Source organism: Capsicum annuum, chromosome 6, assembly GCF_002878395.1.
Source record: "Capsicum annuum cultivar UCD-10X-F1 chromosome 6, UCD10Xv1.1, whole genome shotgun sequence".
NCBI lineage: Eukaryota > Viridiplantae > Streptophyta > Magnoliopsida > Solanales > Solanaceae > Capsicum > Capsicum annuum.
This window is the reverse complement of record NC_061116.1, coordinates 223,370,121-223,387,288: the sequence shown is the minus strand read 5'-3', so window position 1 is coordinate 223,387,288 and position 17,168 is coordinate 223,370,121. Positions and strand designations below refer to the sequence as shown.

Genomic DNA, 17,168 nt, shown 5'->3' with positions numbered 1-17,168 from the left:
CTCCACATTTGAATGGAAGAAACATATACAAAAGCAAAGTTCAATAAAATAGCTACATAAGTATGTTTTATCGTGTTCTCAAAGTCAAATAATTTAAATTAATATGAAAGATGGTAACTATAGTTTTTTTCTATATAATTTTTGAAACACTTAAAATTTGAATTTAAAATATTAATTTAGTTTAACTTCAAAGAACAAGTTGACGAATAAAATAGAAGGAGAAAATGAAAACAAATATTGTTTATGGCGGCTTAGTAAGAGAATACATAATTATCTTGTAAGACTTGGCTTCTTGCAAAATACTACCAAGTCGTCAATATATTTTGTGTATTCATGTGTTATAATTCATAATTCGAACTAATAACAATTTAAGTTACTATACATAGTAAAATATCTTAATGTTGGGTCCGTGCTGACACGGGCCATGCTCCTCTAGTTATATAATAGAAATATTGGTTTCAACATGGCACCTTAAAGGCATTGATAAAATGTTTAAGGATATAATGGTCTTTTTGTAAAATTAATTTGCTTATCATAGTTATTTTAATGCGAGAAAGGATATCTTTTCCTCCTCGAACTTGTCGCCACTACTCACTTTAGCCCTTAAACTTAACTTTCGTTTATTTACTCCCCTTAACATCTTTAAAGTGAATTATTTCACCCCTCAAAACTGAATATCACTCTCACGATGAAGAGTGCGCTACCCACGCGCCACGTCATTGTCAAATCAGTGCCGTGTCATTTGCCAAGTAAGTTTTTTTTTTTTTTAATAATCCCACACACTAACTTTTTATATATTTTATATATACTATTTTTTTATATATATAAAATATATATTATATATATATATATATTTAAAAGAGTATTTTTTTATAAAAAAATATATTTTATATAAATAAACTAGACCCCACACCCTTCCTTCTTCTTCTTCACACCCCCCACCTACTTCGTTCTTTCACAACCCCCACCCATCCCAACCCAATTTCGTCTACTTCTTCATTAGACAGCAACCCCCGCCCCCTCCCCTTCCTCCTCCTTCTTCTCCTTCTTCACATAAAAACATCACTTTTTCTATTTCTTTCACCATTACCACAAACTTTTTCAATGATTTTTTTTCTTCATCAAATGCAAAATTAACTTGAATTAGCTTGAGCAAATCCATCAATGAACTAAATACAAGTACATGATCACAAAAACACATCAATACACAAAGTCTCAAATTCAAATTCTTTCACATTAACCAAAATCCAAAATTCCAAAACTCCTAAATTTTCAATTTCTTACTCAAAACTGTCTACAGAAATGACATAAACAGTCTGAAATTCAAAAATGGCATAGATGATATTCGCATGACATGAAATTTTTGACCAAGAATCAAACTTGTTCATCAATCTTGAACCCTTTTTGATTGTCGAATTTTTTTTTTGGATTAATTAGGACTTGATAGGAATGGAATTACGAAGAAACGGGGTGGGGGTATGAAGAAGATGAAGAAATGGAGAATTGGGGGTGGGGTGGGGGTGGGGGTGGGGAAGGGGAGTGATGAAGAAGATGAAAATGTCTTCATAGAAGACATTTATATTATATATATATATATATATATATATATATATATATATGCATGTATAATAATAATAATAATAATAATAGCAATAAAGTGATCTTTTTAAAAAAAAATCACTCGCTCTTTTTTTTTTTTGCCACGTCAGCTATAAGGGGAAATTTAATTCATTTCAAAGTAGTTAAGGGGGTAAATAAACGGAAGTTAAGTTTAAGTGTTAAAGTGAGTTGTGACGACAAATTTAGGGGGAAAAAATATCTTTTCTCTTTTAATGCTTTACTTTTTGAATCTTAGCAACACATCTAAAGAAAAAGTCCAACCATTTTTATTTAATTACAACCATGACTTTAAATAAAAGTCTTCCCTTTTCTATTTAATTACAATGATACCAAAGTTCAATTGAATATGATGGAGCCCATACTTATTAAAATGTATAATTAAATATTTCATATATTTTTTATTTTATTCTCTTAAAAGTAAATAATTTTTCACTATATTTCGCATTTAAATTTTTGTTACTCCGTAATTTTAATATATCACCCCTAATTAATTATTATAAATTATTTATATATTAAAAAATTAATAATATTTAATTAAAATATAAAATAGACATTCTGACACGTCTCTTTAACCTTAATTTACTATATCACATCTAATTAATTATTACAGGTCATTTATATATTGAAAAATTAATAATATATAATTCATGATTTTACTATATCATCTCTAATTAGTTATTATAAGTCATTTAGGTATTAAGAAAAAATAATAATATTTAATTAAAAAATAAAATAAATTAAATATTTATGACATGTCTGCTTCAGCTATTTCAAATGTGATTTTACTATATCAACCCTAATTAATTATTATAAGTAATCTAGGTATTAAAAGATTAGTAATATTTAATTAAAAAATAAAATAGACATTTATGACATGTTTGCTTCAACTACTTCAACCATGATTTTACTAAATACCACCCTAATTAATTATTATTAATTATTTAGGTATTAAAAAATTATTAATATTTAATATAAAAGTAAGATAGATATAAAAATGATAAATTAACTCTTGAAGTTTAGAATTAACTGGATGTTTTATATGAGGTCCACTTATTTTTTTTCATGAGTATTTTTTATAGTAATTTTGCTATGTCACTTTTAATTATTTGTTGTAAGTCATTTAAGACATTTATGCTTCGCAGCTTCAATCGTGATTTTACTATATCACCCCCAATTAATTATTATGATCATCTAACATTGTGTCACTTAATTGAAATAGAAGAAATATTATAAATTACAATAATTAAAAATTAAAGTTATTTAATAAATATAATTGGCTATCGACGATACGAAACTTTGGATAGGGAGAGTAACATATATTATTCAAAAATTACATAAAAAAAATTATAAATTACAATAGTTAACAACTCAAGATATCTGGAAATAATTTAATTTGTTATATATTTCAAAAAAATATGTAAAAAATACTGTAAATCGCACTAATTAACAACTTAAAAAAATATAAAATATAAACTATTTGATTGACTCTCGAAATTATATTAATGTTATTTAAACTGGAATAGAAAGAAAAGTATTATAAATTACAATAATTAAAAATTAAAATTATTTTAAAAATATAATTAACTATTAATGCCACAAAAGTTTGAACAAGAAAAATAATGTATATTATTTAAAAATTACATAAAAAATATTATAAATTATAATAGTTAACAATTTAAATTATCTAAATACATATTAATCCAATGAAATAATTACAAAAAATAAATAAAGTGAGGTGTAAGTCGGAAGAGAAAGGCAAGAAGGTCACGTAATTTTTGTCAGTATATGTCTGGAGGAAATAGACGTGAACGTGGACAATTTTTTATTGGTAAACTTAGCTTAACTTGCAAAGCTAATTCCAGTCTCTTTTACATGTGTTGCGAAGAGCAAAGATGCGCTTTCAAGGACTAAATAAATAGTGGTTAAGTAATCGCTTTATAGATAGATTTAGTATGAGAATATACTCATTTTAAAGCTATATTGAAATTTAATTTAATTATAATAAACGAGTATATAACACCATCAATTGGACTTTCGACTCTTTATTATGATTAAGAAAAATTGATAATTATTTTTTTTGTAATAACCGCTTAAATGGTATTCCCCCCTCCCCCCCCCCCCCCCCAATGTAGTTATGGACTTTTAGGAACAATCTAGAAAGTCATTTTGATCAACTAAAAATATTATACGAAAGCATAAGAGCATAGTCTAAAATTTTTTAAATATTAGATGACATGCTAATGTTCTGTCAAGCCGAAAATTATAGTTACAAAGCTTTACAAGGAACAAAAATTAAATGATACTAATAACCTAAGAGGAGACATTTGCATAAAGAGCAATCGATATACAACACAATTATTATGAAACTGTAATGGGCTAAGGCCCAGGACTTTTCCAGAGCAAACCCGCCTAATTTATGGGCCCAAAGAAGCCCAAAATCAAATTAATGGCGGGAACTTATTTTTATTATCTGACAGTTCATTTCCCGCCAATAGGGAGCCCTAAATTCTCGAGCACACTTTCCCAGCAGCTATATAAACCCTAATTCCCATTTTCCTTCTCATTTTTGTTCTATTTTTCCCTCTCTTTTCCCTCCCTCCCCTTTTGAAAAACCCTAACCCTAATTTCCTCGCCCAAAAAGATGTTGGAACTCCGCCTTGTTCAAGGAAGTTTACTGAAGAAAGTTCTAGAATCGATTAAGGATCTGGTGAACGATGCGAACTTCGATTGTTCCGCCACCGGATTTTCTCTGCAAGCCATGGATTCCAGCCACGTGGCACTGGTGGCGCTGTTGCTCCGATCTGAGGGTTTTGAGCATTACCGGTGTGACCGGAACATTTCAATGGGGATGAACCTTGGTAACATGGCGAAAATGCTCAAATGTGCTGGTAATGATGATATCATCACTATCAAGGCTGACGATGGCAGTGATACCGTCACTTTCATGTTTGAAAGTCCAAGTAAGTTCCGAATCTGGTTATTGTGAAGCAAATTTGTTGTTTCATAGTGTTGTGTAATTGATTAATAGGATCTGGAGATTTTAATGTATGCTGTATATAGTTGAATTTTGATACTTTATTTGACACTTCTTGCTTGTGATTACTTTACTTAGCATGTTAAATGTGAAAAAAACAAATGTAGCGAATAGTTCCTTGTAGTTTTTATGCAGTGTTTGATTTTGAACTCTAAATGTTAGGAAAGTTGAAGCTAATAGTACTTTGGAGTTTCGGCATAATATTATTTGTTTCTAAACTATAAATGTTAGGAAAATTGAAGCTAATACCTTTTTGGAGTTTAGGCATAGTATTTGATTCTCAATTATAAATGTGAGAAAATTGCAGCTAATAGTACTATTGAGTTTGGACTTGGTGTTAAATTCTAAATTATTATGAATTTTTGAACTGAGCAGTTTAGTGTGTATAGAAAAAATAAACTTGTTTTAAACTAATTTGATTTTGCTTGAAATTTGTATAATTGACGTTGGTTTGTGAAATTGGGACAGAGTATTGTGTATTAAGCTAATATATTGTTTTAAATTTTGTTATTTGATCCTGATTTTTGCATGACTGTTATGGATCACAGCGCAAGACAAGATTGCTGATTTTGAGATGAAGCTAATGGACATTGACAGTGAGCATCTTGGGATTCCTGAAGCAGAGTACCATGCTATTGTTAGAATGCCTTCTGCTGAGTTTGGTAGAATTTGCAAAGACCTTAGCAGCATTGGAGATACAGGTGCCATTTGTCTCACTTGATAATGTAGCTTTAGTAAATTGATTAATGGTGATGTCATGTTAACTTTTGTGTCAACTGATATTTGCAGTTGTTATCTCGGTGACAAAGGAAGGTGTTAAATTCTCAACCAGAGGTGACATTGGTACTGCTAATATTGTTTGCAGGCAAAATACAACTGTTGACAAGGTAGATCATTTTTGCTTATTGTGTTTATTTTTTGTGGCTAATGTGATAAGCTGGCGTATGACTTGTTTGTTTTGAATTGCAGCCTGAAGAAGCTACAGTTATTGAGATGAATGAGCCGGTATCATTGACATTTGCTCTGAGATATTTGAACTCCTTTACAAAAGCATCTCCGTTGTCTAACACGGTGACTATCAGTTTGTCCTCAGAGCTTCCTGTCGTTGTTGAGTACAAGATTGCGGAGATGGGCTATGTTAGGTATTATCTGGCACCTAAGATCGAAGAGGATGAAGAGGAAACCAAGCCTTGATTTTATGTTTTTAGATTTATTTTGAGCCTCGTTTGGAATGATGCAAGCTCATTTGAGTCTTTCAAGCAAGCAATATGTAGCTTTAGCTTAGACTGGCGAGACATTTTTAATTTTGTGTTTAATCAATGATATCTTGTATTTCCCGCTGTTTTGGTCCTTTTCTTCTCTTATCTGCATGTGGTGATAGAATGTCTTTTACCTATTCTATTGGATTTACATTTAAGTTTTTTGTTTTTATAGAGCTGCTCTACATATAGTTCCAAGAGTGAAAAGGGATGGATTTTGGTTATGCAATTGTAAGAAATTGGCACTAACATTATTAAGAAACTGAAATGCGCAAGTGCTGTTAAAAATGATGTATGAATTTATACCTGGCTAATCGTAAGCAGTGTCTGACCAGTGGAGTACGCGTATCAATTCCTATATTCTTGTCTATGATAAAGATGAAATATACGAGGCTAATAATTTGTTTGACTAGCAGCTAAAGGTGTGCTAATGGTCAACAAAGTAGGTTGAGCATGTTTCAATTCAGCTCCCACTAGATGAAGGTTGAGCATCTTTCAATTCAGCTCCCACTAGATGAAGAGGTGATTTCTTTTCATTTATTCTGATAGGTTCTATTGGAAAGAACCTCTACTTTGTTTGAGAGCACATTTCAGTTCAAATCCCACTAAAGATTATCCTGTTGAGGTTTATTGAAAACCTCTCTACTTTGTTTGATATAATGGTATGAACTGCTATACTTTACCCTCACCAAAGTCTACTTTAGAGGTGTAGGAAAATGGTTGATGTGGAAGTTTTCATTGAGGAGAAGAGAGAACAGAATTACATCCTATTTGCATAGACACAACAAACTTTTAGTTCAGTAAGTGAGAAACTAGTACTGCCAATTATATATCATTAATCATAGATTAAAGATGCAATTTGATCCGTTTGTCAAAGGAACAAGAATAGGGAAGTCAATCAGTTTTAACTGTAGAAATGCGCAATATGCTAGCCAAATCAACCTTTATGCTCGTAAGATCAAAATAACTAATAAGTTGCAAAAAAACTCATACATCTTGTGACTGTTCTCTAAGTCGATCCAAAAATGCATCTAGATACAGGAAAATTTCAGATTCAAACACTACATAGAACAGTCTTGTCCCACAAACTGCAATCCGCAATCATTAGCTGCAAAAATGCAAAAAGCCAGAAGACACTCTAGTTATTGCCAAATGTAATGCACAGAGAAAAATGCTCATAACTGTAGCCGTTTAGCTGCAAACTGAAAGAGATTGTACTACTGCTCAATGGAAGCAACAGGAAGAATGTCCAAAAACAGAATTCTGATGAAAAACATCAGTTCCTCCACTTTTCACCAGTATAAACTGCTTGATCACCAAGCTCTTCTTCAATTCTAAGCAGCTGCAAAATAAACAAGTCTTACAAATTAGGTAAAAGAAAAGAAAAAGAGTCATGTTCAAGGGAAACACCTATTTTATAGATGTGTTTAAAGGGGAGACTAAACCTACAAAAATTGGGAGCAATGCACGAATTCAGCTAAACATGGAAAATACAATAGAACCAATCATAGGCTAGCAAACAAACCTGGTTGTACTTTGCTAGTCGTTCTCCTCGGCAAGGGGCACCTGCTTTAATTTGACTAGTAGCTAAGCCAACAGATAAATCAGATATGAAACTGTCTTCAGTTTCACCACTTCTTTGAGATATCACAACCCCCCATTGGGCATCCTTAGCCATCTTGACAACTTCAATGGCTTCGGTCACTGTACCAATCTGATTAACCTGTATCCCAGCCAATACATGGCATCAGAGAGTATTTTACATCAGTAACATACGTTACAGATATTTCCAGATGGTATGGACAGTATCATGCGTATTCAATAGATTTAAGCGCTAAAAGGAAAGGATACTTTTCAATTCCACCAAGGATTTATGATACTATCAAGGAGAGACTCAACAAAGAAAATTTGAAGGACCTGATAGTCAAGAAAGTATCAGAATCCCTGGAAGTAATCAAAATGGCATATCTTACTAGGATCTCAAATCACTAATAATAAGGCAGTGGTTCAGAAGTTAAAACAGTGCAAATGTAGGTGAGACAGTGTTGCCATCAGATTGGACCTTGACAGTTGTTGAAACTATTAAAGAAATTCTTGACAGTTGTATAGGAACAAGTTCTCTCCAGAGTTGCCACATTAGAGAAAAGCAGTAAGCACAAAGAACTGAATGTTAACTAATGAAAAGCAAAATGTTACAGAGATAGTGGGTGCAATGGTTCCAGTGAGGGATGTTGGACAGGGGTTGGGTTCAAGGATGAGTCAAGTTTTCGACATAAAACTAAAAAGCCGCATCTTAATGTTGGATCACTAACCTAGGCTTAAAGGCTGTCAGGACATCAAATTTTAAATACAAAAACTAATTTAACTCCAATCATATTGGTTGCTAAAGAATTAAAATGTTACACTATTGGGGAATATTCTATGAGTTTCTAGAACTACAAATACGTAAGATTGTGAGAGTCTAGTTCAATCCAAGAAAGGAAACAAGAAAGGAAGCTCAATTATACCAAAGGAAAACAAGAATACAGTGGAACCACACAAAATCCTGAATGATCATATCATGTGTTGAGTTGCAAGGATACCCCTTTTTGCAGATATGATTGATTGGTTAGAAAGATGTATTTGCAAAGATCTATATTTTTTCTGTTTAAATCAGCTGCTTCCAATAATATCACAACCAGTTGCTGTCTCTTCACAAAACAAAGATTTAATCTTGAAAACCTTCAACCAACAATCTATGTGATATCGCTTATCCTTTTTTTAAAGCAAGGAAATATCTCAAGAGATCTCTTCTATAGAGGATGTTTTTCCTTTTGCGCATCAAATCGACACTGTTTGCTACAACATGATTGATTCAACTCTTTTTGAGTGGGGAACTTTCATCGTATGAACCTTTTTTCTACCTAACAGTACCTGTGTCATGGAGACAGGAACAATCTTTGCCCTTGATCAGTCACAGTTTGAACCAGGAACCTCTCTCTCTTGAATGATGACCATCTCTCTTTCAGGATAGAGAGAAAGAGGTCTACTGGTGCAGGATGGCCGCTGACCAAGGACACAAGTTTGTTTTAATGAAAGATATATAGTACCAGCAAATATCAGTAGGTACCTTGAGAAGAAGGGCATTGCACGCATTCTCTTGTATGGCTCTCTCGATCCGTTTAGGATTTGACATTATTAAGTCACCTCCAACGACCTGCCAGCAAGCAATTCATGTTTGACACATGATAGGACACTTCATAAATATCACACTTAATAAATATCACATGACTTTAAGCAAATAGCAGAATCGCTGTAAATGTATGTATACGGGAGAAGTCATCAGGGCAGATGTTGCAATCACATGATCAAATCGCCAGGGAGAATCCCGACAAACCTGGCATATTCCAAGATTAGTAAAGTACTTGACATGCTCCCAGTCCTCCTTGTCAAACGGATCTTCAATTGATACGATGGGGTAGTCTATACAGAGAGAAAAGGAAAAGAAATGATGAGAATGTGACATCATCGAATAACATTCCAATGGATAGGAAAATACCTGCGCAGAGTTCTTTGTACATATCAATCATATCCTGTCCTGATTTAAAATTTTGTCCAGATTTATTTGGAGTTTTGAAATCTAGATCATATTTTGTACCTACAGTTGAAACAGCACAACTCAGTTTGTCAGCAATAAGAATATAAATAAATCACACAACCAAAGAGACGTGCCATTACGCCATTTCCACCTAACCTACTACATGAAGAAGACTAAAGACAAATCACAAATTGTAAATAAGTGGATTCCGATTTTCCTCTCACTCAATGCTGATTAATCTTTCATGTATGTGAGCATGGATTTAATGCATTATCAACTGAAGACTTCCCCAACTAGTTATGACAAAGTACCATATGATTATACTTATCTAAAATCAGCAAGATTTTTTAACTAAAGGGAATATATTACCTATGCAAAACTCAGTGGCAGTAACACCAATTGCTATCTTTATTTTCTCATTGTATCCTGTTCTCACTATAGCCTTTTGAACAAGGTCCAAGCCATCTCTTAAGCTGCAAGTGCAGTATTCAGGGTCAAGAATTTCATTGAGAAACATAAAACAAAGATGTCAAAACTTGCCTTGAGATGTTGGGAGTAAAACCACCATCTTCGCCAACATTACATCCATGTGCACCATGTATCTCTGTAATAACTGCCTGCCATCTAAACGTAAGCAATGGCTTTTTTTTTCTGATAAAGTAATTTAGGTTACTGATGCATCCAGGGGATACAAGGAACAGTACAGAAACTGGATTAACTCCTGACAAAATTGAAGGAGCTAATCAAATCGAGCAACAAATTTATATAATTTACAGCGTTCGATTTTCTTCAGCAGTAAAGATCCAAAAAGACAATTTGTTTTGATTCTGAGACTGGAAAAAGGACATGAAGTGGACTCTCCTTCAAAGCATCTCAAGGTTCTTTCCAATTGTAAGCAAAGACTATTGATACAAACCCTTTAAACAAAAACTAGAACAAGAAATATTATTAAGATAACATGCTTTTACAACAAAATTTTCCACTGTAACTGAGCTGGTGAGAACCACTAGAACCCAACTCTGAATTCTTCTGAGTAGTATCACATGTGGATATCATAGGAGGGTATCTAATATGCCAGCATGTACAGACTGCAAATGACATACTTTGGGCTAACATAAATTATTTCTACCATTTTTCCAAAATTTTATCACTGAAGTTGTTTCCTTTACTTTGGTTATCTCCACTATTTTTGTTGTCAATCTTTTCTTGAGTTGAGGGGCCTATCAGAAACAACCTCTCTACCCCACAAAGGTGGGGGTAAGAGCTGCATACACCCCACCTTCCCCAGACCCTTCCTCTCCAAACTGGGTATATTTTGTATGGGCTAACAGAAATTCTGCACAAATTGTTGCATACTAATCCAGGATTAATACAAAACTCATGGATGATAGCAGCTGTGCTAGCAAATAGAGTGTATCCACAAAAAAAAAAAGATTCATGTCTTCACTTTCCTGTGATTTAGAATTTAGAAGGGCACTTGACTTGAACGTTGTTGTTTATCTATAGATAATATTTGGAACATTTGAAAAGAAGTTCTCAAATAAGCGCACGTTCTATAATTTGGTTTATTAATTCAACTTCAACTTGAAAAAGAATTTTTTACGTTTGAAAAAACTAGTTTGATGACTATTTCAAGTATAAGGGTTTCCAGTCACAAAATTCAACTTTTTTCCAAGAGAAATTCATGTCCAGACACAAAATTTCCAAATACCCTCGAACTTCAATTTCATAAAATTGTTCTTTTCAAACTTCAACCAAAAATTGTTTGAATGCCTACTAACAACACCTATTAAAAGAACAAGAAAAAACACTCTAGAATTCTAGGGTAAACGTGAGAAGACATAAGGCTAATAAGACATGTACTTTGTGTCATCAGTTAATGAGCAGTTCAAACTTCCTTCATGTAGCAGAGATAGATTATCAGATAACAGGTTAAAAATATTTTAGTTGAATTAATTCACCTTCAAATGATGATAGGTCTCAGAACCCATTTGTAAAGCCTCCTCAAATGTATTTGATCCCACTGGAAGAATCATTATTTCCTGCGAAAGTTCAATATCAAATTTCAGATATAATTTACAACTTAGAACATTCTGGGGTCAAAATAGGGGTGCCATATCAAGATGATCAAAACATTGAAGAAATTGAAAGAACGTAGTGGAGAAGTATGAAGAGAACAAAAGTGAAAATGGGTAATGTATTAGGTAATAAAGTTGCATCCACCATTCTAAGCGAACATAGGTCTTATAACCTTCATCTAAATTTACGTCTGGCCATTGGAAGTAACTATTTATGATAAGTAGAGACTGGCCAGTTTCTTTCAGCATCACATCTATAATTCTTCAAATCATACAACAGAAGTAATTTTTATATATTATACTCTCTTATGCAAAAGTCAGCAACCCCTCTACATGTCAAAAATGGGTGCAAGTGCAAAAGCAAGAAAAAAAGAATTGTGGGTGGACTGGTGAGAGAATTAAAGAACAAGAGATCATGTCAGTATCATTAACCCAAAACCAATGTGTAATTTTCTTTTCAATGGAACTTGATGAAAAAATAGCATTTCGCCGGCTTGTTCTTCTTGGTAATAGGTATTATTTTAGAGATAATGAGTCACCACCACTATGAAGAATTTGTGAGCAATCATTGTGCAGATCTTAATATTCTATGCAGAAGTAAATTAGACCGCAGGTTTACCTGAATAGCCAAATCGTTTCCAGAGTGTTTTCCTCCACTTATCAGAGTAAAGACTGGAACTGGAAGAAGTGGGCTTGTTTGACCAGAAAGATCAGCAATGTGTTTGTGAAGAGAAACCTGAAGTTCTTCGACTGATGAGCTACCTAATGTAGTGAAGATTATCATGTTAGGTATAAAACAGAGAAAGTATGCTTGCCTCCTTTTCAGCAGCTCCAGCTTTGCAAGCAGCCATGGAGACGGCTAAAATAGCATTCGCTCCGAGTTCACTCTATAACAGTGGACAAAGGAAAAGGTCATTCAGCATGGAAGTTATTATGTCCGGAAAACGGAACATTATCAAACTTGCAGATATTGACAAATGGAGAACTTGAGAACAGGCCAATTAAAAAGTCAAGCTATCATCATTGCAAGAAATACTTTCTAGTACACATCACAAGAATGGTGGCCGAAAAAAAGGTACACTTGGAGCCAAAGCGTAGAGCTACTTTTTAAAAGCCAGTGATAGATATTTTCTTAACCATAGTACACAGAGATACAAAAAGGACAACTATACCAAAGAGGACGGAAACAAATGCAAATGCTCGCTCAAGGAAACTAATCAACTATAGTCAGCAGAAAACGATACGAAAGTTGTATTGTTCATATTATGTTCGCGGATTTTGGTGAACAGTCTAAGGGGAAAAAACTCCTTCGATAGAACCAAGCAAATGGATAGGACGGAAGAGAATGTCAAAGATAGGGAAAACTTCAGTTGGCTCTTAGGTAAAACATCTCCAACTCCAGGCTCCAAAGTTTTATCTTTCAACGTAACAACTCCTGTTTAACACTTTCCTGCAACTCATGAAGTCCAGAAAATATCTTTGCTAAATGTAAGATGACAATTTTTAAGATATCATAAATTGTGCAGGTAGTCTAAAGTAGCATTTAAGTACTAAGTTCCAAATTCATAAACTATGCGGGAAACTGAAAATATGTAGAGCCACTCAGATTCAGTGATAACCACCTAATTGTTTGAACACTTTACCTTATTTTCTGTTTTGTCCAAGTCTGTCAAGACCTGATCAATCTGAGATTGCAAAGTTGGATCCATACCGACCAATGCTACTGAAATTTTCTCATTAATGTTCTTGACAGCTCTATTCACACTATTTCCAAGATAAGTGCCTTTTTCTCCATCACGCAGTTCAATCGCCTCATACCTGATATTTTACAATAAAAATCATTACAACATTTGCTTTATCTCCAATATAAATAGCAGTGGCTAAGTAAATGTTCAAATACAAATCTGCAACAAGCACAAAAAAGACGAAATCACTCTGAGAGATTGGAAATGTTTGTATTTTCGGCATTGCACTTCCAGCCTCTAGTTATATACACTTATATTTGGGTTGGTATATGGGTATCGGTCCTAAGCCGGGGGTCTATCGGAAACATCCTCTGCGTACACTCTACCCTCCCCAGACCCAACTAGGTGGGAATACACTGGGTATGTTGTTGTTGTTGTTGTTGTTGTTGCACTTCCAGCCTCTATTTAGTAGTATCTTTTTTTTCAACAGGTACCTCTTATTCAGGAGTGAAAATGAGCTATAAACGGAATTATAATCTGAATTCTGAATTAAAAACAAGAAAGTATCAAGAGCCCCGCTCATTCCCATCACATACATAAAAGTTTTTAGCAAAGATGAACAGGGGATAAAAGACTCTTGCATGCATCACAGAAAATTGTTAAGGAAAATAAAAAAGACAAATTTGCAAAGAGTAACAAGGCATGAATAATTTTATGGAACTTGAAGTTCGTGACTACAATAGAAAAGAGAAAAAAATTCACTTCAAAGAAAAGAAAAGAAAGCACACAATATACATTCCCGAAGAAGCACCACTACAAGCAGAAGCACACATAAAATAAGATGGGTCTTTGTACGCATCAAAAACGTTTTTGTTTTTTTGGTTTATCAGAGGAAAGGGCATTTGCACTTGCACTTGATAAAAAGGAAAAAGGGCATCTGTATACATCAAACAATTTTTATGAAGAAAAGAACATTTCCCTCTGTTTGGCGACTTTAAGGACATAGATAACTTGAGTTACCTTGGACCTGATAAAACAGAATGGACTGAGAGGATTCCTGCAGCCGAATCCCCAAGGAGTAAGACGTAATAGTGGAGGCATAGGAGAGACCATACGGAGATCTCATATAGGAATAGCAACTGCGGCATTTGGTTTAGAACCAATCTGCTCCAACTTTGGTGAGTGGGATTAAAACTCCATGATCTAACTAGAATTTTATTTCAATCTCAATTTGTTAAATTAGCAGTTGTCTGGTATCTAATAAAGAAACAATTTCTTCATGCATTAATTTATGTATAAGTTGTACAACATTTGGTAGCTAGTTAGAAAATAAATTATTCATGTATAAAATTAATATGATGTTTGATTTGCAATGTAGAAACCTACATGTATAAGCTATAAGGACACTGGCGTATTATCTTTTGCAGAGTAGAAGATGAAATAATCAATACTCGCATTACTGATACTTGCATTACTAATACTTGCATGATTCTAATCAGCTACCAGACGACTCCTTAATCCTTTCGAAACCTATGCCTAGATAGGTGGCACTACAAATTAGTCTAGCTGCATGCAAATTGGCTCGGACACAATCAAAGTACGAACACATTTACTGAGTTGGAATTTAACTGAACAATTACAGCTCGACTAATAATACCTGCAAAATTTTAACCAGCTACCAAACAACTCCTTAATCCTTTCGAAACCTATGCTAGATAGCTGGCACTAATAATTAATCGAACTGCATGCAAATTGGCTCAGACACAATCAAAGTACGAACACATTTACTGAGCTGGGATTGAACTGATCAATTACAGCTAAACTAATAATACCTGCACAATTCTAACCAGCTACCAACCGACTCCTTAATCCTTTCGAAACCTATGCTAGACAGATGGCACTACTTATTAGTCTAACTACATGAAAATAGGCTCGTACACACGGTCCAAATTCACACACATTTAATGATTTAAGATTGATCCGCCGCTAATTGATTAAATTTACTTTAGCTCAATTAACAAACACACAGTTTCGTAAACATACATTCCGGACGAAGCGCCACTTGGTGCAGAAGCACGGAAGACGCCTTTGTTGGTGTGCAAATCAACTTCGACAGTCGGAATTCCTCTACTGTCCAATATTTGCCGCGCTTTAACCTTTGTTATCACCGAAGGCACAGCTTTTCTCATATGATTTGACTATCAAAACATACAGTTACCGTTATCGAAAACGCTACATTTGAATCAAATCACAAAAAATTGAAAAAATAAAAAAGGAGGTTACAATGAAGAGAACGGGATCGGAAGTTTTGGCTCTAACGGCGGCATTAACGGCGTCTTCGATTCTTCGAGAAAGTAAATGCTTATCCAGATATTCTTGCACCGACATTTTCTTCTTCCCTAATCTCCTTAACTGAATATGAATGAATATGAAGAAGAGGCAATTGAGTAAAGATTGAAACACTAACGCTTTGGACAAAATGGTGCCGATCGGACAAACAGCACCGTTTACACGTTACGACATCGTGATTTGTTACTCGGTACCTTTTTTTATCTTCTTTTACTTTTTTGGAAAAAAAAAAAAAAAAAACTTGCATGAATATATTATGGCCCAGAGGCGGATCCAGTATCCGAACTCTTTGAGTATCAACTATTAAATAAACTTATCGATCAAATAATAACAAAGCCAATATGCGGCCTCTTTCTTTACACTATACTCCAACCAAGTGGAATGTGAACTTTTTAACCAACTTGAAGCAAATTGATATATTTTTCCTCCTATTTTACTATATGGTTTCAAGACAGGTTAACAAGACCCTTTTTCAATATAATATTTTCTCACTTCATCTCGTATTCAAGGATCATAATCAGAAATAGGTCTTCTTTATCTCGAGTCGACTTTAAGTGAACACAAATCGAGGTCAGTTATAAGATAAGAACGATTGGCATTGACATTACTAGAACTTGATTGAGAATAATTAACCTTCTAGAACTTGATTGAGAATAATTAACCTTCTTGAAAAATTATTTCATCTCAATTCACAAAATTAGAATACTTTCTCCTAAATCAAGATAATTTCAAATTTGAATTTCTAAGCTCAAGAAAGAGGAACAAATTTTCCAAAACAACTTACAAAGAGGGCAAGAAGCAACCAGAGAGAGAACAAGCAGAGCAGCAGTAGCAAACCTCAACAGTCATTTTGATTTGCTCTGACTTGGAAATAGCCAAATAATTTTTTTTTCATTTATTTTAATTTGAGATACTTTATTAACCTTTTTAAACAATTAAATTAAAAAACAAAGTCAAAAACTAACATTACTTTTTTACGCCTTTATTAGGTGTAAAATATCCCTTTTTATTGTTGTCTTGTTTTAATGAAACAATTGTTAACCAAAAAAAAATTTTGTTAAAAAATAAAATAAAATCCAAGTGCAGTTAGCCAAGTTCAAACACACAACCTTAGGGATACATAAGCAACACTCTGCCACTTGCACTAGACAATACTTTGTTACTATGGGTGACAGATTTAATATATAACTATATTCTTATATATATACAACTATATATACGGGCCTTAATAGATTCGCCCCTGCCTATGCCCTTGGCCATAAATCTTTTTTTCACAGAAATTTTTTCATGGTGATTCAAAAATAATGTTGTTTTGTCATAAGAATTTTAAATATAATTTAAAAAAAAAAGAAGTGAAATTTGGTTTGTTTTCAATTTTTTCATCTTTCACAAAAAATAAAAAATAACTTCAATTTATATTTACGACTAAATACAACTTCAACTCAAACTTGAAGTCCATAAAAAATTGTGTTTTCCATGGTTGAACGCTTACTAATACACCCTTCATCCAACGATACTTGTCAATTGTTAACTTGACACACACCTTAAGAAATAATAAATTATGGG

The 17,168-nt window shown here is 33.4% G+C and overlaps 2 protein-coding genes across 3 annotated transcripts; one reads left to right on the top strand and one right to left on the bottom strand.

Moving 5' to 3' along the window:
- Positions 1-4,119: 4,119 nt before the first annotated feature.
- On the top strand, positions 4,120-6,005 carry LOC107875498 (proliferating cell nuclear antigen). Its single transcript, XM_016722235.2, has 4 exons — positions 4,120-4,580; positions 5,203-5,355; positions 5,444-5,541; positions 5,624-6,005. Exons 1-4 carry the CDS (start codon positions 4,262-4,264, stop codon positions 5,846-5,848), a joined length of 795 nt encoding a protein of 264 aa, XP_016577721.1. The 5' UTR covers positions 4,120-4,261; the 3' UTR covers positions 5,849-6,005.
- Positions 6,006-6,839: 834 nt separating this feature from the next.
- LOC107875499 (cytosolic enolase 3) lies at positions 6,840-15,879 on the bottom strand. Of its 2 annotated transcripts, XR_001675837.2 has the most exons (14): positions 15,537-15,831; positions 15,297-15,451; positions 13,212-13,386; positions 12,384-12,455; positions 12,188-12,304; positions 11,452-11,532; positions 10,031-10,107; positions 9,860-9,963; positions 9,452-9,550; positions 9,290-9,375; positions 9,023-9,109; positions 7,439-7,636; positions 7,132-7,255; positions 6,840-7,021 (listed from the first exon to the last, which is right to left on the bottom strand). XR_001675837.2 is itself a non-coding variant. In XM_016722236.2 (13 exons), exons 1-13 carry the CDS (start codon positions 15,639-15,641, stop codon positions 7,190-7,192), a joined length of 1,422 nt encoding a protein of 473 aa, XP_016577722.1. In that variant the 5' UTR covers positions 15,642-15,879; the 3' UTR covers positions 6,840-7,189. The 2 variants fall into 2 exon arrangements, 1 of the variants encoding a protein (XP_016577722.1); XM_016722236.2 differs by having other exon boundaries at positions 6,840-7,255; positions 15,537-15,879.
- Between the last annotated feature and the right edge of the window lie 1,289 nt (positions 15,880-17,168).